At 39.4% G+C, this 24,441-nt stretch overlaps 1 protein-coding gene across 5 annotated transcripts in view; it reads right to left on the bottom strand.

Moving 5' to 3' along the window:
- dgkg (diacylglycerol kinase, gamma) overlaps positions 1-24,441 on the bottom strand; it is a 170,525-nt gene that overhangs the window by 73,076 nt on the left and 73,008 nt on the right. For all 5 annotated transcript variants that reach the window (XM_082507643.1, XM_082507645.1, XM_082507644.1 and 2 more), the window contains 9 exons: positions 23,905-23,993; positions 22,302-22,418; positions 21,093-21,191; positions 18,240-18,350; positions 18,074-18,147; positions 14,342-14,416; positions 6,566-6,651; positions 5,884-5,973; positions 2,594-2,754 (listed from right to left, as the gene is read on the bottom strand). In XM_082507643.1, coding sequence (XP_082363769.1) covers positions 2,594-2,754; positions 5,884-5,973; positions 6,566-6,651; positions 14,342-14,416; positions 18,074-18,147; positions 18,240-18,350; positions 21,093-21,191; positions 22,302-22,418; positions 23,905-23,993 — 902 coding nt within the window. The remainder of the gene's footprint in view (positions 1-2,593; positions 2,755-5,883; positions 5,974-6,565; positions 6,652-14,341; positions 14,417-18,073; positions 18,148-18,239; positions 18,351-21,092; positions 21,192-22,301; positions 22,419-23,904; positions 23,994-24,441) is intronic.

Below are 24,441 nucleotides of genomic sequence, written 5' to 3'. Positions count from 1 at the left end.
TTATCTTTTGGTTTTGGTGACTTTTGAAACTGTAACGTTTGATTAATTGGATACCGGATATTTTATATACAGTCTATACTGTTATTGAGTGCAAAGGTGAAGAGACTGACTGAAAAACTGTACTGTAACAATGTTGCTGTGCTCTCTCACACACATTGCCACTAAAGGACACCTTGGAAGTAACTGAGACACACAAGCAGTTTTGAAAAATCAGCATTTTTTTCCACCTCTGGAATGAGAACGCTCTGACCTATGACGAGACAGTCAGAAGTGTCGGCATTGCACCTGCCACAGCCAGCAGTAACTACTGTCCACGATGGCTTAAACAATGGGAGATCAGGTCAAAAGAAATATAAGCTGCAGCTTGATGCAGCGCTTCAATGTAACATGCAGGTTGAAATATTCTTCATGAATGAACGTAAAAACTCTGTGAAACAGAGATGCACAAATTACTGAATGTGAAAATGTGAGAGACAAAATTTGCCAAAAAGCGTCAGTCACCACACCAAGACAGGCCTGTCAAATACTATTGTCTCTCCCTGTGTGAGACACTCGTGGTGTCACTCAGGCCACAAAGGAAACGGCTCTATCCTGTCACTGCCTCTTCTCCCATTTTTGAATAAAACGAGTTGTTACTTGTAGATTTGTCAAAGTGCAGTTTTACAAACTCTAACCACAGAAGTATAGATGTGTGTGCCACTTTCACTGTGCAGTATTACACTCACACATCCATATTGATAAATATGTAGCTAGCAGTAGGATTTCAGTTGTATAACATCACTGTGGTGTATCTGCTCCCTGTCAGTGCTCCTCCTCAAATGTCTACATATGCCCTCTGTACACTTATCTCACTTGGGTTTATTTATAGTCGTATACACTGCACTGCTAATCTCATGACTATTAGCTGATAGGAATGGAGTTAATGATTACACCCTAGCCTCATATTATTATTTTTTAATAGTAACTAGTAAGATTAGAATGAGTGAAAATGGTTGCTTTAGGTTTTCTTTATAACATCACGACGGCTATGGAGATATACAGAGTTGTGGTGGTGACACATCAATTATTTTAATACACTGAGGCTAAATGAGTGGTGCTGCCCTGTGATTACTTAATGAAGGTCTTGTTTGTCACCTCTGTATAAATGTCCCAGAGGCCCGCATATTATCTCCATGAGGACAAGATAAAAAAGTTGCTAAGCAACTGGTACCTGGCAACGTGTTCCTTGCCCAGAGGATGCAGAAATTCACTGATGAATCTCCTAATTGCTCATGTCCTCATAGATCAAATAATCTCTTTCATCATGTTTTTACTGTAATAACTACTCGAAAAATTGAAGGACTTTATTTCACAATACAAAGAACTGGAATTCAAAATTCCAAACAAATGAAATATTGTCTTATATGGAATTAGATCACGGAATATGAACTGTCATGGTCATTTGACCCAGCGTTGTGAGTTTTCCTGTATTATGATCTATGTATAAGTTCTCCTTGCTAGTCTTAAGTTTATTTCCATAGTGCCAGGTTATCCTGTTTTGAGTTTCTTATGGGCCCCGTTTAGTTCCTTGATCATTTAGTAATTTCCCCTTGTGTCTTTGCCCTCTGTGCGTCTGTGTTTATGTGTTTGTATGAGTTCTTGTGCCTTGTTTCCCCTCCTTGTGGTTTATTCCATGTTTATCCATGTTTCTCTCTCTCTCCCTTGTGCTCCTTCGCATTCCCTCGCTCCCTCTGGTCTGCCTCTCCTCCACTCCTGTGTCATGTTCCCCAGTTTCCTGTTTTATTGTGAAGGTCTTGCGTTTCCGTGTTCCACGTATCTTGTTTTGCTTCCCCTGTGGCGTCATGTTAATTTGTGTCAGCTGTATTCCCCGTGTTTCCTCACTTCCCTCGTTATCCTTCTGCGTATTTATGTCAGCGTCTCCCTCATAGTTGTGTGCATTTCTCCATGTATTTAGTGCTTCCAGTATAGTTTGTGTCATTCTCCCAGTTTTGGTTTTGGTTTTTCCGTCCTCAGCAATAAAGCTGTATTTTGTGCATACAATAAAGTAACATTTTTTTAAATCTGAAATGTATTTATCTTAAACTGTTTCTTTATTCCTTTATTTCTGTATAAAATAAGCCTGTTTTTGCTCATGTCATTTTAGAAACAAGACACAACTGGCTAAAAAATGAATCCAAACTGGATTTTCTAAAACTGCAGTTCCAAAAGCAAAAAGATTTCCATGTAGAAATGCTCAACTTCACAACATTGAAAAACATGTTTACAGGAGTCTGTCTTTCAGTTCTGTTGCTTTACCAAACTATCTACTGTTAGATGATTAGCTCTTCACTATTTTGTCCAAATATGCAAATGTGGTTTTTTCTGGTCACTCCAAAACCCAGCATGCATCAGCTGTACCTCAGGCAAATGAAAGAAAGAAAACAAAATGTAACTCTGAAATCTGAGCTTTTGGCTCACACAGATTAAGTTCATCTTATTTTTTAAAACGTTGGCAACTGTCTGACATAGTAGAATGACATATGACAGAAACAGGAAGAAAGTATAATGTGGCTCTTTAAAACATGCAATGTTATCTTTCTCTCAGTTTACTTACCACTCCAATAGAGAAGTAGTTGTTGACGATGCTGTAGGGAACAGGATCTCCCTTCTCCTCCTTGTCGTCAGGGATGATGTCTATATTCCAGCGGTCCAACACCACCTCAGTGCTATGCTCAATGTCCCGAAGGACCTTCACCAAGCTACCACCCTCATAACCTGCCGAGAACAACCAGAGAATTCAATTTACTTCAATTCAGTGTTATTTATATCAAATCACAACAACAGTTGGCTGGAGGTGCTTTATTATATGTTAAAGTAGAGACCTACAATATTAGAAAGAAACCCCAATAATGACACAACCACCTATGAGCAAGCACTTAGCAGCGGGGAGGAAAAAACGCTTTTTAACAGGAAGAGGCCTGGTTCTTATATCGAGCTTTTCTACTCTACTGGAGCATTCAAAGCACTTTATACAACATGCCATATTTACCATTTTACTCCAGCACTTTTTTCTATGCTTTTCTTAAATAAGTGCTTTCTATCTTACATTCAGATGCATTTATACTCCAATGGATGCATCAGAGAGCAACTTGGGGATATTTATAGTGCAGACTGGAGCAACCAGGGTTCAAATCATCAACCTTCTGATTAGCAGATAACCAGCTCTACCTCCTGAGCTGCAGCCACTTTTATCCCGCTAAACAGTATAAAGCTAGAAACTTGGAATCAATCAGGAATCACATGAAAAAAAATCAATCAATCAGTCAAGCATAGCGTGAGCAAAATCTGGCAGAGAAAAGTCGTTCTCTATATTTCATCATTTTTAATCATAATCTCCACATGTAACAGGCAAATTACACTATACGAGCTCAAATATGGAACACAATAAAACTGATTAAGCTGCCTTTCCAAAGAAACTACCCTCCTTGCTTCAAACCCAGAATGAAGCCCAGACCTGACAGCCCTCCGGGAAGCCCTCTGGATTTGCTCCATAGCTGACAGCCTGCTTTAACAGCCAGGCATAGTAATAAGAAGCAGATGTTTGTTCCAAAGGTGTCACAAGGGCATGAGGCTTTAATGAGTGCCATCACACTGGGAGAATCATGTGTGTGAAATATGAGAGTATTTTGCATATGCATATGTTCTCACATTTGTACTCTTGAGAAATAAAAGAAAATTCACGGGGAACAGTTGTCTTTTTACATGAACAATTAGCTACTTTTTAGCTGTATTTATTTATTCATTTTGTGGTGTTTGCACAGGTACACACACAAATACACACATCGTCTGCACAAATTGATACATGTTTTTGTCATTATGCCATCTGTGCACAACCTTAGAAGACTGCAAGCCTGTACTTGACTGTTAGCATATATGAATACTTGGAAATTAACCTTAAGCACAAAGTGCAACCAAGATTGATGCAATAGTTTTGCTGGTATTTATTAAAATCAGGCTGTATTGGATAAAAGGATTTTTTTCCCCTGATAATGGCATAAGGGAAGTTATTACAGTCTATCCTGAAGGTTGAACGAAAGCGTTACAAAGAGTAACTCATGAAACCATCCAGAGACACTAATGGTATGTCAGTGCTGAGTTACCTGACATAATGAAAGACAATCACGTACAATACATCCTGATATTTGTGTAAATGATTACAAAAATCCACTGACACCAATAGAGGAAATTAAGTGTTCATGTGTTCACTGCATTATGTGTTATTTTTAAAGTAAAATTTGCTTTATCTTTCACCAATGTCCTCCATTTTCGCCCTGTGTTTCATCTTCACTGCAATTCACGTAAGTTCCTTTCACATTATCATTATTATTAGCACTAACTTTCACAAATACAACCAGTGTAAGAATTAATGCATAATGTGTTTCTATTCCAGTACTTGCCAAATGGTAAATGATCAAGTCAGTCATGTCTCATGGGTTAAGAGAAAAGCTTTGCTCGGCAAATATCTCTACCAACTTTTATGACAATCCTTCAAATTATTGTCAAGATATTCCACAAAAACCCAGTAATTAAACTAAAATTCAACAAGGCCTAAATCTTTGGGATTCATTCTCTAGAGATCATGAATTAGATTGAGTGGTGATACATCTGAAAGCTGTTCGATAGATTTTTTTTGTTAGTTGATGAACATCTGACTAAAACAGACTGCAGAGCCATGAATCAAAACTGGCTGCTCACCTTCACATACAAATCAGACTAGATTCATTTTCCCTCTCAGGTAAATGATCATCAAGCTAATTGGCTGCAGCTAATATTTCAGAGTTTATCTCTGATGATCAGTTCAACAGCCCAAAGCCACCCAGACCTGGCAGCTTATTGACAAAATATCTTTCAAGTGCTCTGCTGGTCCTCGCAGCAACAATCGAGCAGTTATAACCAGCCAGTGTAATTACTGGTCCCAAGTACTACGAGAAATCAATGGTTGGCAAAGGACTTACAGCGTGTGCAAGTGATTTGCATATTAAGTTTTTAATTTGACACATAAAAGTCCCCTGTTTCTCTTCCCATCTTTCATTTCCCAGAAATGTGCAGAGACACATGGCTACCTTTTGTATTTGAGAAGTGAGTCATTCTTTAAATTAACTGTTTAAACGTGCTCTATTATGTTCAATTCAAAAATGAGTATCTAAATACAGAAGACAGGAGGCATGTAAGGCAGACAGAGGTGAAAAATGAAGCTGATATGAGAAGAACAAAAGAGAGCAGGCGGGAATGTCCAGGAGAAAGTAATTCAGCAACCAGAGGGAGACAACAGTGATTGGTATAAACACGCAGAGTTTTAGGAAAGAACACTGAAAAGCAAACAGGCAATCAGGCTGAAGCGTAGCTATAGAAAGTGACAGCGGACTTGGTAATGTGAAACTAATCGGGACAGAACAGAGACTCACAAAGGCAGAAAAAAAGTGAAAGCTGTCCTCTGTGGCTCCCTCTTTATAGCCAATTTCTCCTTACTGCTTAGCTGTACAGCTCCAATATTGATGCTTTTTCCCAGTGATATCAGAAGTCTTTTTTGACTGTGGAAGGCAGCTTTAGTAAGCAGAAACACAGATATTCCTCTGAAGAGTTGGTGAACACCAAAAAAACTGAATTAAAGAGGACTTAAACTCATCAGGTGACCACAAACACAAATGATTATGAATAAGTATGGTGCTACATTAACTCCATTAACTAACAGGCTCACAAAATCTTATCAGTGTTTTCAGCTTGTTTCTCTTTGCCACAAAGTTTCCAAAAAGATCAGCTATGGCATCAGTTCTTGCAGGCTTTATAGATGCCTATGCAGCTATGTAAAGAAAATACAGAAAGATGCTGGAATGAGCTCCTCACCTCCTCCCCAGCGTAAGCAGCGAGCCAGGTCATTCCCTGTGCCCAAAGGAAGAATGGCCACCGGAGGGTGCCTGGCAAAGTTGGCCTTATCTGCAAGGGCACAGACAAGCAGATCGATCTCGTGCTATGGATGTGAAAATGTTCTTGAAACAGATTTTTATGACAATATATGAACTAGAATTCTGACTGAATTTATTACTGATAAATTACTGCTAAACCTACATTTGTACTCAGCTAGAATAAAGTAGAGAGTAATAATTCCTCACAGTGGAAAAAACTATGCATGATTGCAGGAACTGTGGAACTTCAGAGCTGGTCTTTAAACAGATGTTTACAATTCATTTTTCAGCTAAAATATTTAATGTTCACCTTTATTTTTCTGCTCTTTCAGCCACATTTCATCTTTACTTTTATTAATAACAGAAAATATATGTGGACTGGTGCTCTACAATATGTTTCATCCACCAAATCACATTCACACGGTGCTTTTATCTATGCTAAAGCACATTCTAACATTCACATACACTCAGGGTTCAGTATATTGGTCAAAGATGCTTCGACATGTGTTCTGACCTACAGCTGCCTTTAAAACAATAAAATCTGGTTAAGAATGCAGATAAACTCCTATCAAAGCAAAGTATTAGTTAGATTCTAACTTTTTCATAAGTTAGAATCTAATTACCTATACAGTCGAGGATCCAGCCCACTGTGCCATCACCTCCACAAGCAAGAACCCGGAAATCAGGGACATCATGGAAAAAGTTGAGCCTAGAAAGACAATAGATCCAGGAATCATCACACATGATCTTCTGACATTTTAGTGCTGCTATCCATTCTCACATACAGCAGAAAATAATCAATTTCAGAAGTGTCTGCAGCACTAGAAATGGTATGTGTTTAAGACGGGAGAGCTGCCTGGGTAGAGTTTTCACGGGGCAGCACACAAGACAACCACAAGCCAGCGGGCATGGACCACTGACTGCACTGTTCACATCTTAAAGCAATCAGACATCCCAGTGACTTTGTGTTCTGACCTGTACCTCTGTCAGGGACGTTACAGAAACATTTAAGGGTTCAGCACATGTGTGAAAACATCTTCACATATACAGAAAACAGGTGTTTTGTTTGTAGAACACTTTTATACACAGAGTCCCTGAATCCTAATGTCAGTGTGTACTAAGAATTCTGTGACGCCAAATTTATTAGTTGCATTTTGCAGCAGCTGACAGGGATTTCTAAGCTTGTGATGGTTTAATGAACAGGGGCGCTCCTGGGCAGAGAGGACACAGAGGAAGGTAGAGAGAGAAAGAGTAATCAGTGTGCGCCCTCTCCACCTGTGCTTACTTCACTCCTTTCCCTGGAAACCACAGTCACGCAGTGGTCGCAGAGTGCATGCCCTTCAAAGGGACCTTTAATGTGTGTTGGAACAAAGGTGTCGACAAAAGCTTTCATCTCTCTCTATCATGAGACAGCTGCCCGGTGACCACCTGGTCCTGCACAGTGATCTCCCATAGACCCTTTAAACCAGTTCTACATTTTCACTTGAACATAATACAAGCAGGTGATAACTTAAAAGAAAAATCGACATATAGTGTCTCAGTAAGGTCTTGGGCCACCACATGATTTTTCAAGTCTCCCAAACTCTGCTGGAGGAGTGAACGCTATTTTTCCAAAACATATGAACTATTTTGGTGTTTCACTGATTATGGTGGAAGGGCTGTCCGTCCAAAATGTCAAGTTAACCTGAGATCAAAATATTAGGGAAGCCATAACATATGAGTGATATCACTTTTGTCCTTATTCAGGTCCTTATCAGGATCAAAATTCTTCATAATAAGATGCATTAATATGTGAACTCCAGATGCCCCGACCAGTTTGTCAAAGATACAACGATACATGTTTTGCAAATAGTATAGAAAACTCTCCAGCTGTGCAGTGTTACAGAAGAAACACCTGACTATTTACAGGCAGTATTGACAATGAAATGCTTACCCCACAGTATTGTCACGTTCTTTATTTTATTGCCAAAGAATCCCGTGAAAAGTTCTGTTCATTTATTTTGTGCCAAATCACAACAACGGTTGTCTCAAGGTGCTTTATATTGTAAGGTAAAAACCATACAGACAAAGAAAACTGAGAAAGCCCTAACAATCTTATCACCCCTTGTAAGCAAGTGCTTTGGTGACAGTCGGAGGGAAAAACTCCCTTTTAATGGGAAGAAACCCATTTTCTGCTACTGGTTTTAAGCCTAATCTTAAAAGTAGAGATCGTGTCTGTCTGCTGAATCCAAACTGGAAGCTGGTTCCACAGAAGAGGGGCATGGAAGCTAAAAAGCTCTGCCTCCCATTCTACTTTTAAATACTCTAGGAACAACAAGTAAGCCTGCAGTGTGAGACTGAAGTGCTCTAACGGGGTGATATGATACTATAAGGTCATTAAGATAAGATGGGGACTGATTATTTAAGACCTTGTATTTAATGAGAAGAACTTTAAATTCAATTCTGGATTTAACAGAAGAACAATAAAGAGAAGCCAATACAGGAGAAATCTGCTCTCTCTTTCTAGTCCCTGTCAGTACTCTTGCAGCAGCATTTTGGATTAACTGAAGGCTTTTCAGGAAATTTTAGGACATCCTAATAACAATGAATTACAGTAGCCCAGCCTAGAAGTAATGAATGCATGAACTCTTTTTTTCAGCCTCGCTCTGAGACAGGATGTTTCTAATTTTAGAGATATTGTGCAAATGGAAGAAAGCAGTTTTACATATTTGTTTAATATGTGCGTTGAAGGACATATCCTGGTCAAAAATGACTCCAAGGTTCCTCACAGTGTTACTGGAGGCCAAGGTAATGCCATCCAATAACCTTAGTTTGATCTGAATTAAGAAGCAGAAAGTTAGCGGCCATCCAGGTCTTTATGTCTTTAAGACATTCCTGCAGTTTAACTAATTGTTGTGTGTTATCTGGCTTCATGGACAGATAGAGCTGGGTGTCATCTGCATAGCAGTGAAAATGTATGCTATGTCTTCTAATGATGCTGCCAAAGGGAAGCATGTATAATGTAAACAGAATTGGTCCTAGCACTGAACCCTGTGGAACTCCATAATTAACCTCAGTGTGTGAAGAGGACTCTCCATTTACATGAACAAATTGGAGTCTATTAGATAGATATGATACAAACCACTGCAGCGCAGTACCTGTAATACCTACAGCATGTTCTAATCGCTCTACTAGGATATTATGGTCGACAGTATCGAACGCTGCACTAAGGTCTAGCAGGACAAGCACAGAGATGAGTCCACTGTCAAAGGCCATAAGAAGATCATTTGTAACCTTCATTAATGCTGTTTCTGTGCTGTGATGAGCTCTGAAACCTGACTGAAATAAGCCATTCCTCTGCAGATGATCAGTTAGCTGTTTTACCACTACTTTTATATGGTTGTATAAAGGGAAGTAAGATAAAAGGATTAGCTATGACAGCTGGGTCAGTATATCAAATCCACAATATAACTACACTCTGCTGTTTTTAAAAACACCTACAAACAACAATTTACTAAAAAGAAGCCTGGTTGTATAGTAATATATAGACAAATGGCCCTGTTTTCCCTTCATCTATTTCCAACCATCCATCTACACCACTTGTCCAATTCATATTTTTGAGGGGGACTGAAGCCTATTCCGGCTGGCATCCAAGTGACATAGTTTCAGGTCTTGTAGTCAATATATTTACTTCGCAACTTATAATCAACTAATCTCAAGCCTTCACAACAGGACTCCATTAACTGTGATGTCACAGTGGCTCTGTGCATTTTTCCCATAGAGCTTATTTTTTTATTTCATTATTTCAGTAGAAACAAACAGGTTTGGGGCTGAATCCCAATGAGAGGCTAGGGAAATTGGTTTTGACTTTTGGTCTATGTGGAAAATGAAAAAGCTCCTGCATTCTCAAGAATGGAAGGAGCCTGCCAACACAACAGGGGTACCAACAGCCAATAACATAGAGAGAACCTCGGAATATATAAGCTGTTGTGCCCTGTTGTGTTTTGGCACCTGGCAACTCTTCCTACTAATGGATCTATAATCCAGCTGTTCCTTCTGGATTAGATTTCATGCCTCTCTGGTACCTGAAACAACCAACCTGCCTGCCTTACCCTTATGTTACTGCCTCCCCAGAATCAAAGTAGGTGGTATGTTTATTTCTAGACCTTATAACAAGGCACAGAAGCCACAAGGCAAACAGCACCCCCTAAGGGCTATATAGAGAAACAACACCAATATGCATTCACATCTAACCAAAACCTATTTAAAATCTTCCGTTTGATTTATGCATGATGTCTTAAAGGAAGCTGGTGCATCAACAAATAATACATGGAGGTTGACATATTATGTGCAATGACATGAAATGTAAGTACAGCAAGCTAATCGCGTTCCCTAAACACATCACTCAGAGAAATCTACCCCCTCATTTCAATGCCTGCTGTGAGTGTTGCTAAGGAGCCCATGGTAACAGTTGTGGAGTTCAGCTGGCAGTGAGTTAACCCTCTATGTGACAACAGACCCTGTGTGTTTATTTTCAATGTAGGGCCTCTTTCACCCTTTTAGCAGCATCGGCACAGATCTCCCGCTGCACAGGACAGTCATATGACCTCATTTAAGACAGATCCCTGCACTGAGGAAAAAGGACTGAGGCTGAGTTGAGCAGGCAGAGGAGTTTGTTATTAAAAGTTACATAATTACTGTAAGTGGAACTTACAAGGCAATATTCTTAGCCACAAATATTATAATATATCATAATATCAGTGGAAGGAACCGTACAGGGCCCAGACCATTTCCAGTTTAGACTGGGCCCAGCAGGTTTTCTTTGAGCAAGCCCAAGTCAGTTTGCAGATAGAAACTCAATACAGGGGCCCTGAAAGGGCAAAATGTCTATTGCCATGTGTGTCTGTGCTTAATACTTATACAGTTTATGAATGCAGCTTGCTAAGCATGCGACCACTGATTAGTTAGTAATCAACCCTTTAGTCTGAATATGGTCACTTCAGGCTCCCTATAACCAACATGCTGGTGGCCAAAACACTGATGCTTAGGCTTCAAAATGAGTCTAAAACAATGGATAATGTGATGCCAAATCCATCTTTTATATACAGTATAAAATACACTGCTGTTAAAAGGCTAAATTTAACAACATAAAGGCATGTTTACAGTCTGGTAAAAAGAAATACAGATAATTTATACATATAGCTAATTTCACTCTCCATAGCTATGTTGGAACATTTGACAAGGCGCCTGTTTAAATATTATTAATTCTGCTGACACGGGCAGCAGCAGAAGCAGCAGATATTTGTCTCTTCACCACCAATTTGAGACGCTGAACTGGTGCTCTTAACCATGTTTAGTTGGTGCTTTTGGGAGCAATTTTATGGTACAGTCTTCTAAATATGATGTCCTCTTGTGTGACCCAGACAACAGACCAAGTTAATAAAGGATTATCCTGAAGAAAAAAAAACCTCAGGGGCTGAAAAATTAAGCCACCCGCAAAACCTGCAGTTCCTCTAATGGCCACTTGAGGCTGGCTCCAAAGTTAAAACACCAAATTTTACAGAGGCCACACACACACACATAAAACATATTAAGGATTGTACATTAACATAAAACTGTTGTTGGAGCCATACTGAATTTTACAAGGGAAACACACACACACACACACACACACACACACACACACACACATATGAAGAGAGAGAGAGTATGCATAGTATGCAAATGGACATCATAGTACGTCATACAATGAGAACAGGACACATATTAATATTAAAATCTGTAGCATAATGTATTGTTTGGAGTTTAGTCTGTTACTGTTACTATTTTTAACATTTCTTCTTGGAGCAACTGTAAACACATAATTTCCTTAGGGATAAATAAAGTATTCTGATTCTGATTGTTTCAGGATGACCTGCCATTATCCAATGACATCTGCTTACCTGTATCTTTTGCTCGTTTCTCCTCCTCTTCTTTTATAATTTTTCTAAACTGAGCACCTGATGGCTTCGAACTTTTCTTGACCATCTTCCATCGGTTTTAATTTTGCACTTCAGTATGAACATAAGTCCCCCAACTCGAGGATCACCACAACATGATCTAACACACCTACACCTCAGTTCACAGATTCACTTTGTCAAAGGTGCATTTCTGGGATTTTGCACAACCCAGGATTCAAATCATGAACACATAATGGGCTTGGATTTACAACACTGTGAATGAAATGTGCTCTATTTGGAAGCAGCCGGCCCCCCTCCCCTTTCGACGGCTTGTGTGTGAGACTTTAAATCATCAAACTGTAAATTTCAAATTTCAAATTGTTATTGATCCCTTTACCCCGAGTCCTAAAGTGTATGTTTATTTTCTTACTGTTCTTATATTTATTGTTTGTTTTCTTGCACTGCTGTAACTGGAGCCTCGTCGTCTCGTCTCTCTATATACTGGACTGTATGTAGCGGAGATGACAATAAAGTTTACTTTGACTTTGGCAGCAAGCAGGCGCACCGAGGGCTCTCGCGCTCACTTTTCGCGTATAGAATTTCGAAAAAACACCGGTGCAAATTATAAGTCTGTATCATAACGTCTGGTGTTTTTGTGTTTGTTGTTTTGTTTTTATTTTATTTTATTTTGCGAGCTCCAGCCAATCAGAGAATCCCCCCGCCCCGCCCTCTCCTCCCTGTGCAACAAGCAGCAGGCGCACCTCACAAACGAAGGGCGCCCTTACGCCCAGCAAATGGGCGATAGAAAGCCGATCGGTGCCTATGCTGTTCCCAATATGTGCTGGCTGGTGTCGGGGCAGCATGAGTACGAGCAATTTTTTTTTTTTTTTTTTTTTTTTGCTGATGCACGTGATGCCGCCCCCCACCACTATGCCGCCCCGGGCAACCGCCCGTGTCGCCCGTATCGAAAACCGCTACTCTGTGTGCTGTACCTTCAGAGTTTGTGGATGCACCTTACCAACTAGCTTTGCTAGCATTGGCTAATAACCTAGCAGCCCAGTTATTTCCAAATATGGTCACTTTCTTTTTTTCCTTCAAAAAAACATGAACATGATATCTTTTCTAGAGTCCAGCATCACATCAGTGTATCACAGTGTCTGTGTTTGATGCAGCGTGTACCATCTACAGCATTCTCCCCAAAGACCCGTGTGCGTCATCGGGTCTCTTTTCTTACAATGGGCTCTCGAGGGCAGCAACTTTGCTTGTCGTGACTGAGAGAGAGGCAGAGACAGTAACAGAAAAGGGAGCAGAGAGCCTCATACAAATGGATGTGAAAGGATGGTGAAGTCACTTCACCTTCAAGGTAAAGCATTCATGGCCCTTGTGCTGCTGTATAAGGGCATTTTTTTTCTTCTTCCAATGAACAAGGGGGCCCAACAGAATTCATTTCAAAGTACATGTTGTGCTCAGCTCTGACGTATGCAGGAACGCATGTGAGTGTCAAGAGGTCAAATGCACAGCGCAGCAGTAACGCAGTGTCCCCATTCCCCTTCACTGACCTCCAGCAGGTTAGTCTAACATGACAGGAGGAGGTGGTCTCCCAGCACAGCGCTCTGACTGAACAATTTATGTTTCTATTTCATATTCATGATGCTCTTTTTATCCTGAAATATAAACTCCTGACTCAGCCCAAAAACAGAGGATACTACTAGCTTTAGTTCAAACTATCATATCGGCTGAAAAAATAGGAGTTTAATTGTTTCTCTTTTGTTGGTATGCTCTAATGGGCTGGTGCTGGTTTTAGGCACTAAAGCATATCCTTTCTGACATGGGGCATAATGTTGAGAGCCCATCACAGGGCTAACACTGTGAGACAGACAGCCTCACATTCTCACATAGCTTAGAATCCCCAATTAAGCTGACTTGCTTGTCATGCACAAAATCCACACAAAGCACAAGGGGAACATGTTAATTCCAAATAGTATAGCCCCAGGAAACTACGAAATTCATGAATAAAACAAAAACAAAAAACTTTCTGGTTAAAATGAATGATATTCTGTTTGGGACAAGAAAAAAAACTGTAATCCAGTATCAGCACCTTATTCCATCTGTGAAACACGGTGGTGGTAGCATCATGGTTTGTGTTTGCTGCCACCTGTGCCAGGACAGCTTGTCATCATGTGCAGAACAATTAATTCCAAATTGTACCAGAGGAAAATGTCTATCTATGAAAAGAATCTCAATAGAAAAGGGGTCACCCAAAGGTTCACATGGTTTTTCCCTCACACACATGTAATACAGCATACTTCTCCTCAATAAATTAACATCCCACGTAGTGTCTTTGTTTTATTTAATTGGGTAGTCTTTATCTTAGAACTTGAGTCAGCTCATTTTTTAAGTCATTAAGGGTTCACAATTTACTGCAACTTCACCTAGCCACTACCACTGCAAAGGAAAGAGAGATGAACACAGCAGACTTACCCTACCATCGGCCCTCCTTGATCCAGACTGTACACCTGCCTCGGGTTTAGCAGGTACCTGAACTTCCTAAGTACCCTGAAGAGGAAAGAAGGAGGACAGTTTATAGTGTTAATATGGTAATTACACACCAGGCTTATATGAGTGCTCAAATTACACAGATTATGAAATACAAGAATTTTGCAGGTCTGCGGTGTGCCACGTGCTGCTGCATTGGTCTATAAATTCGTGGATGCAATCTGTCAGGGATACCAGATTTTGAACAGCAAAACAAACACAAAGACTACCTAAAGACATTTTATCAGCTTGGTTCTTTCATAAATTCTCATGCCCTACGAATTAATTGAAAACCATCAATGATCAGGCCCATAAGCCCGATTACCACATTTAGAAATTGCACACATGGTCTGGCGTGTGAAACCAATCGGGCCATTGGTCTTAAGATTTTTTTTACTGGCTTTCGTCTTCTCATTCCCCATGTGTTTATATGCACTGCTACATGTCATTAACGTCTGTCTCGTCTTTCCTGTAGTTTGTATTTTGTCATGTTTGTTGTAGGTGGTCTTCTATGGTCTTCTTATTTAAAATAATGTTATTCCTTCCCACTGTTGCCATGTGCTCACTCACTGTGGTTGTTCTAAATAAATAAAAATGTAAATGAACTGCATGATGTTGCCACAAAATCACCACGTTTCCCTAATGAGTGTAAACTTTTTGCCTTAGTGTAGCTTAGTCGAGTATAACTCTGCTGGGACAGCTGCATTCATATAAATCTATATATATATTTACTGTTTTTCATAAGAATCTTTCATAGGTTTTTAGAGTTACAAAATGCATGCACATCATTCGTTTGTCAACAAATGTGTATGATATGAAGATCTCAAGTTTTCACTTTTATGTAATGGTATACAATCGAGGTGATATAAAAGTCATGACAACATGTATTTAACTTAGAATGTTATATGACTTCTGCAACCTCCACACACATCTGATTGCTCTGAATCGGTGTCCCATGTTCTGCAGGAAAGGTACAGGGTTTTTTTTGCATGCCCTTCATTTGGACAGTCATCTTTTTGTGTTCACAAGCGTTTTCAGTGAGCTGCTCATTGACAAGGCAGCTTCATGCAACCTCGTGGATATTACGTAAAGTGTTCATTAAAGCCTTCGCCAACATGTTCATGTGTGCCGTAAAACCAGTTTTACAGGCTTCTAATATCCTTCTACTGAGTGTACCAGTATATTTATATCAGCTAGTGAATAAGTGCCTAAGCTCTCTATCCTATCTGTTGACACATCTCTGGGTAGAAGAGAAGCTTTTACAACTCGTGCAGCGCTTGCAGTCATCACTCATAATAAAGATGAAACTGAACTCAGACATAAATAGCAGCCTCTGTCTCTGGTTTCCTGCTTAAACTGTTTATTTGTTCTATTAATAGATAATAATTTCCTTTCTAATTGTAACAAAAGAGTGCGTTGCTATGGTAATGTATCAAACTGGGGGAGAGCCACAGGCTTTTGTGAGTTAGGTGGGGTACAATGAGACAATGGAGACATGAATTTAAAGCTTGTATCTCTTCCTCTTTAAATGACAGCATTCAGAGCGTTGGCAGGGAGGTGAAGAAATGTTGGCGCCCTCTTTGGCATAAGTAAAAATACTGTCATTTTCTCATAATGGCTCCAAAAAAGCTTGAATCAAAGCTGATTTTAGTCTCAGCATCCTGCTAATGTAAATTAGCTTTCATTTCATTGGATGTGGGACATAGAAAGGATGTATAGAATCACCTGTCAAATCACATTCGTCTTAACTGCTTATCTAATTCAGGGTCACTGTAGGCTGGGGCTTATCTCGGCCAGTTCCAATTGAAAGAAAAAAAAAGAGGAATGCTGAAGAGGTTAGCTGACTTTGCCCCAAAGTAAAGTTTTAAAAAGCCTTTTTTCCTCCTAGAAGTTCTATTTTTTTTTACCATTTTGCTCTTGAGGAATCATTCTATGGATTTCAACTCGGGAGTCTTTGAGTGTAACTAATTTGTCCATGCATATGAGGCCACCAGATCCATGTTGTATTTAGTATGCAAATAAAGGGGTCCTTCCTGTCCTTCTTCTTGTCATCTTTTCCAGATTAGATAATGCTAGAGTAGTTCCTTTTCTCCCCCGAAGGTTCTGTCTGTTTGATAGCAGCCTGCTGTCCACAGTTTTCAAAATATAATTTTCAAACTTTGCCTGGCAGTAGTTACCAAAAACACCTCAAGCTAATCATATCTAGGTGAAAATGGGGCCAAGGTCGGTCAAGGTTGATCGTCTTCAAACTTCGAAACAATACATTAGGCCTTTAGGGACATGAGAATTTGGGTTGGTTCACCTTGAAAGAAAGATTCCAAGAAACTATATCAAATAATATATCATAAGGACAGAGTTGTAAATCACATTATTTATTTTCTCAGTCTAACACCCTACAACATCACAATTATGCCTTAACAGCCGGACGTCATCATGTTGTAATAGAAACATCATAAAACATCAAAGTTTTAGGGGGAGACCCCATGATTCATGTAGTGTCTGAAACAAGCTGTTTTAGCTTCTTTGAGACAACTGTCCCCTTATTCTTTCATTATGTGAAACTCTGGACATGTTTAATGCGAACATGAAACACTATAATATAACATATGACAGCAGAATAAACCTCCCAACCAGAAGTGTATGGATAAGAACCTAAAATTACTGTCCTATTAGAAATTATCCACTACACGTTGATGATTTACATTTTGTGCATTGTTTTGTATTTACTTCTTTGTGTCTCAGTTCAGTATAGCTCCTGTAATATAATGGAATTCCCAGGTTGCTAGAAGAACAGTGAGAATAGACCTGAGAATAGCAGGATTATTAGTGGGAGGTGCTTAGGTAACAAACGTCCATGCACCAGGTGTGGTACACTTTTGTCTTGTTCAATGATGGGGTTGATTTAACAGAGCCCTCTAAGCTATGAGCAGTAAATGCACTGTGGGTAAGTTCTACACTTGCTGTAGTGGGTGCTTGTGTGTTATAGGAAAGCCAAGTTAGTCACTATAGCTGATAACTCGTGGGCCAGATGTTTTCTTTAGAGGTATGTCATAAACTTAGTTTAAAGAAAAACAAAGAAAACTGGTGTTAATGAAGTAACTTTTCACTCGTCTCATTTTATTTATACAGATCATTGTTAAAGCATTTCCTCGGGAATTTTAACCTCCAGCTTCCTCGAGTGTTGGCATTTATGTGTTTGGCAATTACTGAGCATGTTTGTTGCATTAATGTAATTGAATTCATGTATATGCCTGTTTATGCCTCTGCCGTCTTTTGAGCTTTTCCTTCAGTTTTACTTCCACCTGTCTCATCATTTTGATTGATTTCTTGATTTCTGCTTCAGTCTCCCTTCAGTCCTAGAGTGTCTGCGTTTGTTACTTTGTGTGCTTAAAATTTTTTGAAATTTACTTTGCTTTGTCTGCGAGTCTTGCATTTGGGTCCTCTTTGCCACAGCAGGGGACAGATTCATTTCTGTTTAGTGTTTAGTTTTTAAATGGAATAACTGACTATTACATACCTCAGATTTTACTCCATTTAATAAAAGAATAATGATAATGAATTTATGTTTGATTAATGAAATATTAACTATTTATCTCAAATGTCAAATGAGATTTATAACCTCTGTCTATTAAATCGAAGAGGTAAGCGAGAGTCGACCTGTGGGTGAGAGTAACTTACCGCTCCCCCTGTCTCCCTCCACTCTTGAGATTGACCAAAACCAGGAGTGGGTGAGTGCCTGGAAGCGGGGTTATCTGGATAGAGGAAGGACAGATTCAGGTAGCTGCTAACCAGCTTTATTTGCACCATGCAGAAATGACAGGTGCAGAGTGAGCGGCCAGCATACCTGGAGTGCTTGTCCATCTCCAGGGGAGAATTTAAAAGTCTGATTGGTGTCATCAGGGCTGGTGCTGGGAGGTGATTCCCCCTCCCCTCGCTTCACCCCAGAATGACGGTCCTGAGAATGAAGGTGAAGTGATTGACTGTGTACAGGTCACATTCATTAAATTAAATTAAATTTTAGTTGTAAAATGACAAATGTACCTAACCTAGTCTGTACGACCTGTCTCTAAAAAAACTAAAAACAAAATACAAATTAAATGTCCAAGTCCATGAAAAAGCAGCTGGATAGCGCAGTGGCAACATTAGTGTCTTTGGAATAATAGCACAGGATTCTGATTCCAATTACGGCATGCCATTCACCGAACAGTCATCAGATACCATACTAGAATAATAAACTGTCCACAGGAGACAGATGCTCCTTATGTCGAGATGCAACAACTCCTCAGAATGTACAGGTCTCCAGCTGAAGTCCAGCACCCTGAGGCTCTATGAGCAACAGACAGTAGGAGGGCGAAGATTATTGAGTGTCAGTTACAACTCAGCAGCAAAAAATAAGCACCTATGAATACAGCAGGATGATAGCCCCCAAAGATGAGCTGCTCCAAGAGTGCCTCAGACAGCTAAAGACAGATGGTGATAAGGAAAAGGAAGAAAGAACTATGATGGAAGACCAAGCCTCTGCATGGGATGTACCATCAACAGACAGAGGAAAAAGCTGACATCAAGAAATTCTACCAGTGGCACGAAAAGAACCGAAGTAAAGGAAAGAACAGAGGCTCTGATCATGGCAGAATATATTCAGAGCCTCTGTTCTTTCCTGTTCTTATAAGAACTGGCCCTCAGCACCAGATTCACAGATGCAGGAGTCTATCATACAGTCAGGGCACAAACTGCAGATGCTCTCGAGGACCTAAGATTCAAGCTGGGGTAGTGTACACTGAAAGGTGCGACCAAGCGGCTGAGATAGTGTGCGTGAATATCTGTGCCACATGGGGACTAGAAGTCCCCAACTCCTGATAGGAGACACCACCAAAGGTAGTTGGGAACATCAGGGCTAAGGTGCTGTAGGACTTTGAGCTCCAGACAAGCAGTTGCTGGACAAACAAGTGGTGGCTGACAGGAGCAGATGTTTACAGATGTGATAGATGTGGTGATCATTAGAAGCTTTAACCCTGAAACTGGAAGAGTGGCTTCAGCAGATTCCAGAAAGTGCTCTGGCACTCAAGCTTGATATGTATCAGTTTGTCACTTATGGATTTGTGTGAGAAATTAAAAAGTGAGGAGCATAAAAATACTCCAATAATTGTTTTCACCACTAAAACAATCACTGCTTTTAATAATATTTGCTGATTGTGAAAAAGACGAACGTGTTTGGAGGTTGTAACTCGGCCATGCGGTGACAAAAGGAAGTTTTATAAATAACGATTTGTCACGTTTAACACTGACTTCCTTTGATTAACCTTCCAGAACCTCCACAGGGAGGTTTTTAGGAAACATTCAGTCATTTCACACAGAACATGAAATAGTTGCATAGCCATACATAGCAAATGTATAATGGCCGTGCATTATATCAGCATTAACTCATTATTCCTGTCACACTTGCCTCCTGTCTGGTGTCGGGATACCAGTGGATGTGCAGTAACCTTTCAAAACTAGAACGGGGAATGTCACAATGGGTGACATCACTGTGGTGACATTACATCTAACTACTTGTATTTAGAGAGAGTTTATGTCTGTAAATGGGTGATTACATAAAGGTAAATCTCTCATTTTTAAGGTAGTTTTACTTTAAGAGCGAGAGACACAATATCAACAGAAAAATAAATACCTAAAAGTTATGAATTGATAAACTGATACCTGACCAAATGAGGTAAATGAATGCATCACAGAGTTTTCCTTAAATGTACTCTGTAGCTGCACGTCAAATGCACTGATTCTTATATAGCGCTTTTCTACTCTCCTGGAGCACTCAAAGTGCTTTATACAACACCCAATCACACCCATTCTCACAAGTGCTGACTCTAAACTGAGCTTTTCTAATGACATTCACACTCCGATGGATGCATCGGAGAGAAACTTGGGGTTAGTATCTTGCCCAAGGATACTTGGCATACAGACTGGAGGTGCCAAGGATCGAACCACAAACCTTCCGATCAGTAAGTGACCTGCTCTACCTCCTGAGCAACAGCCACCCGCAAATGCTTGATCAAATGCGTTGATCCGCATCTTCCGGGCAAGGACAGAGAGACTCAAGAGGAGCTTCTATCCCCAAGCCATCCGTGCCCTAAACACACACACCCGCCCTCTCACATCATCTATAATTGACTGAGACAGGACTCTTCCAGACACTAAACCAAGGAACAATGTACATTTCAATTCCTTTAATTTTAAATATGTTTATATTGTCTATCCTGTAAAATAGTCAGATATCTATTCATATTAATGTACAGAATTCACCTGCTTGCTGCTACTACTGCACATTCACCCAGTGTATATACTATGTGTATATATATATATATATATATATATATATGATGTTCTTCCTCTACACCCCCCCCAATTTTTGCACATGTCGAGGAGCGTGTCAGGCTACATTTCACTGTGTGTTATACTTGTATAACTATGCATGTGACAAATAATAAAGAACCTTGAACCTTGAAATGCTTGATCTCACCCTTATGGAGTAGGTCTGTTTTTACCTACAGAACTGCAGCAACTTCTCCAAACTTCTAAACTCTGACCACATATTTTTTGTTAAATTGATTTTTAAAGAGTCCAATAAATGTTAAACTGGTGAATTAAAACTATTTGAGTTTTTGCTGTATGCACGCTCTCGTACAGAGGAATGCATTCTTACCAAGACGACAGGGCAGATGTACGAGGGCAACAGAGTGTGGTCCCTCAAGGCTCCTCCATCACACTCTGGCTTCACATTAGATGCACACTTATTATGGAGCTACAACAGAGAGGAAAGCCAGAAACATAAGAACTGTGGGCGTCATCCATCTGTGAGACTGAGTCTGTTAAACACTACCAGTACGAAAAGCTATTCTTCTGAGGGCATTCTCACTAATGGGCTGTATTGACTGTTTGACAGGTCATATAGGACCAATCAATAAGCTATCACTTTGTATTTCTGAGCAAGATGTCTTTAATACTGATACAAGAGATTTGTGAGAGCTTTGGCTGTGGGTTTTTGATAGTCATGAAAATTCAAAGTCAGCATTGACACCTAGAGGATCTGAAGTGCAATGACAAGTAAAATATATATGAAGGTCTGTGTATTCATGTATCACATTATGGAGACATTACAGTTTCAGTTATGTTGTGGTTTGTCTGATAGTAGTTTGCAGAAGGATTAGGTATATACTAAGAGAAGTAATGTACATGGGGTTACTCAGTACAAGCTGTACTTCAGATACTTTAATTAGTTTCACTGCTAAAATAATTACTGCTTTTAATAACACTATACTAATATTTAGCTTTATGTTATTATGGATAAAACTCCCATCAGTATATAGATACCTGTATACACATGCATCTCCAGTTACACTATTAGAGTGACTGATCAATCAATAATTATCATCTGGTAATAAAATATATATGATTTTGATTATTAAGTACACCAAGTGAAGGTAAAAATAGCCTTAAATACCACCTTTCTCTTGCTAGCTTTTTGCAAGTCAGACAATAAATTTGCACAAACACGTAAAAAATGAGTAAAAAACTGTTTTATAAAGGAACAGGGAATAGAGGACAACAGTAACACAAACACTTAAAACTATCTAACCTGGCTTAAAATATCTATTTAGGCTGTGCAAACGTTTCTTTAATTGAATTATGTTCTTCAGATTTTTTTCTATTTAAGGAACTGTCATCCATGTTCTTAAGGCTTTAGAGCTTACTTTGCTTTCACTTTAGCTAAGCAGCCTTTCCCTTGTCTTCATCTTTGTCTATATCTACTGCTGTCTTCCTCTGTATGGCAGTGTTGACACTGCTGTGTACTTCTAGAGATTAATGTTTCCTGTTAATCGTTCATCTGAGTTTATATAAGGCAGCGACTCACAGTGATCTGACACCAGACGCAGTGCAGGCCAGTGAGGCCCTGGTAACATTTGATGCTTCTGTGACAGCGGTCGCACTTGGTAGGAGAGTTACCCTCCATCCATACATGCTGCATAGCCTAGAGAAACAACAGGAGAACGGGACATTTTTTATTCAAGTATTTAATGCTTTTCAATTTTGTATTCAATGGTGCATGCTGTTAGTTCAAATTCATTCATATTTTATTTCACAAATATTGCTGAACACCTTTTAAAAATATTGCAGAACTGGTTTCAAAATCTAGTAAATGTAAAGCAGCTATGAAATGCTGGTACTCCCCAGCACTGCTTATCTAAAGAGAAAACATGCATGAATAGAGCAACAGTAATAACACTAACAGATGAGGCACATTTTCTAAGCTAAAAGGCAAAAGCATCTCTGCTAGCCTCAAGAATTTTGCTGAAACCTTGTTGCACATATTACAAACTTGTTTTGTTACCTCAGCAAAGCTCTGATAACAGCGGTTTTACAGTTGCCACTAATAGTCACGTTTGCTATTCAGTATCTATCTGTAGATTTTTTTTCAAAGCACTTCAGTCAATTATACTTCCCATTCATGTGCTTATTGCTGTTCTATTAGTCATCTCTGCTGTAGAGATATGAGGAAATGAGTTGCACAAAATTATACAGTCACTGAAGTCCTATAAGGTGAGTATAATATGAAGTAAGATATTTTTTTTAATCTTGTAAAAGCTATTATCAATTTTTGCAAATTTCATTTTATTTATTTCATTTCATTATTTCTATTCACCACAGAGCACTGACAACATATCAAATGTTTAAACCCAGAAAATGTACAATTTAAAGAAAAAGTTCATTCATTTAATTAAAAATAAAAATTCATGCCATTAAAAACTCAATTTGAACAACAATGTTTCTCAAGAGAACTCTCATTGGGTCGAAGAAAATTAGAATCAGAATACTTTAATAATCTCTAAGGAAATTGCGTAAATTAGAAAAAGCTGGATCAGTAGGTTGCACTAAAAAGAAACAACTGGAGGAACAGTATGCAGTGAATTAGGTTAACTGGCAACAGGTCAGTAACACAAAGAGGTAGAAAAAGAACATCTTAGAGAGGCAGAGTTTCGTAGAAGCAATGGTCAGCAGAGGTTTGCCAAACAATTTCAGAGATGTCAGATCTGAAAAGTCCTTTCCAGTTCAAAAGTTTTGAAATGGAGAAAACAAAATACGCGCTCACAGTGGAAATAAAAAACAGATTACCAAAACAGTTCATCGGTAATCCAATATTTTAAGTTAATAATTAGAGAGAGACTTTGCTCGAGGCTACAATGAAGCTCTAATAAGTCCAAAAGGAAGGAAATGTGCTCTACAAAGCATAATCAACATGTGACCCGAGTCAGTGTAATCATTCTCAACTGCTTCAGCGTGTCAGTGCTAAAACACAGAGAACCTTACATGACCTCAAAGGCAATCCCATGATCCTCGCTGCTCTTTTAAAAGAGACCACGAGCCAGCAGGAATCTGCTCAACAGGCTGCTCGGTATTCCCGTCTCATTACCCAGCAGCAACACTGTGTGCAGAATGAACCCTTTGATTGTACTTACGTTGGTGTGTCTGCGTGACTTGGCGTAGGTGCTGATGCAGGCAGCGATGTCTTTGGACACACAGCGTTCATGTACTGTGTATTTGCATACTAAAAAAAAACAAGGGTAAAATTACTTTATATCATAAACAAGCTGCAGAATTGTTAAACAATCTTTCTTAAACCTATTTGTCTTGTCCAGTAACTCCAACTGAAAACATGACTGGCAATGAATTTAATAAGAAGTTAATTACACTGAAGATCATTTCAATCTATAAGTGCTTGCAATCAACAGTGACAATAACATCAGCCCTTCAGAAGCGGTTCCTACATGGGAGAATTCAGTAATGAAATTACACATAATGGCATCATTAATGCGTTTTTAATGCTGCCTGTGAGGACTTTTAATCGAAAACAACACTGACTCAGACACACTCAGGCACGATAAACGGCCTAAATTTCAGTCTGACATAGTGACAGTGACGCTGAGAGGAGGAAGTCAGAGCAGGAGAATAATGGACACCAGGAGACGCAAAAGCAGAAAGACCAACAAGGAGAC

This window comes from Aulonocara stuartgranti (assembly GCF_965226115.1).
Source record: "Aulonocara stuartgranti genome assembly, chromosome: 16".
NCBI classification, from domain to species: Eukaryota; Metazoa; Chordata; class Actinopteri; order Cichliformes; family Cichlidae; genus Aulonocara; species Aulonocara stuartgranti.
The sequence above is the reverse complement of the archived record's forward strand: the minus strand, read 5'-3'. Positions and strand labels throughout refer to the sequence as shown.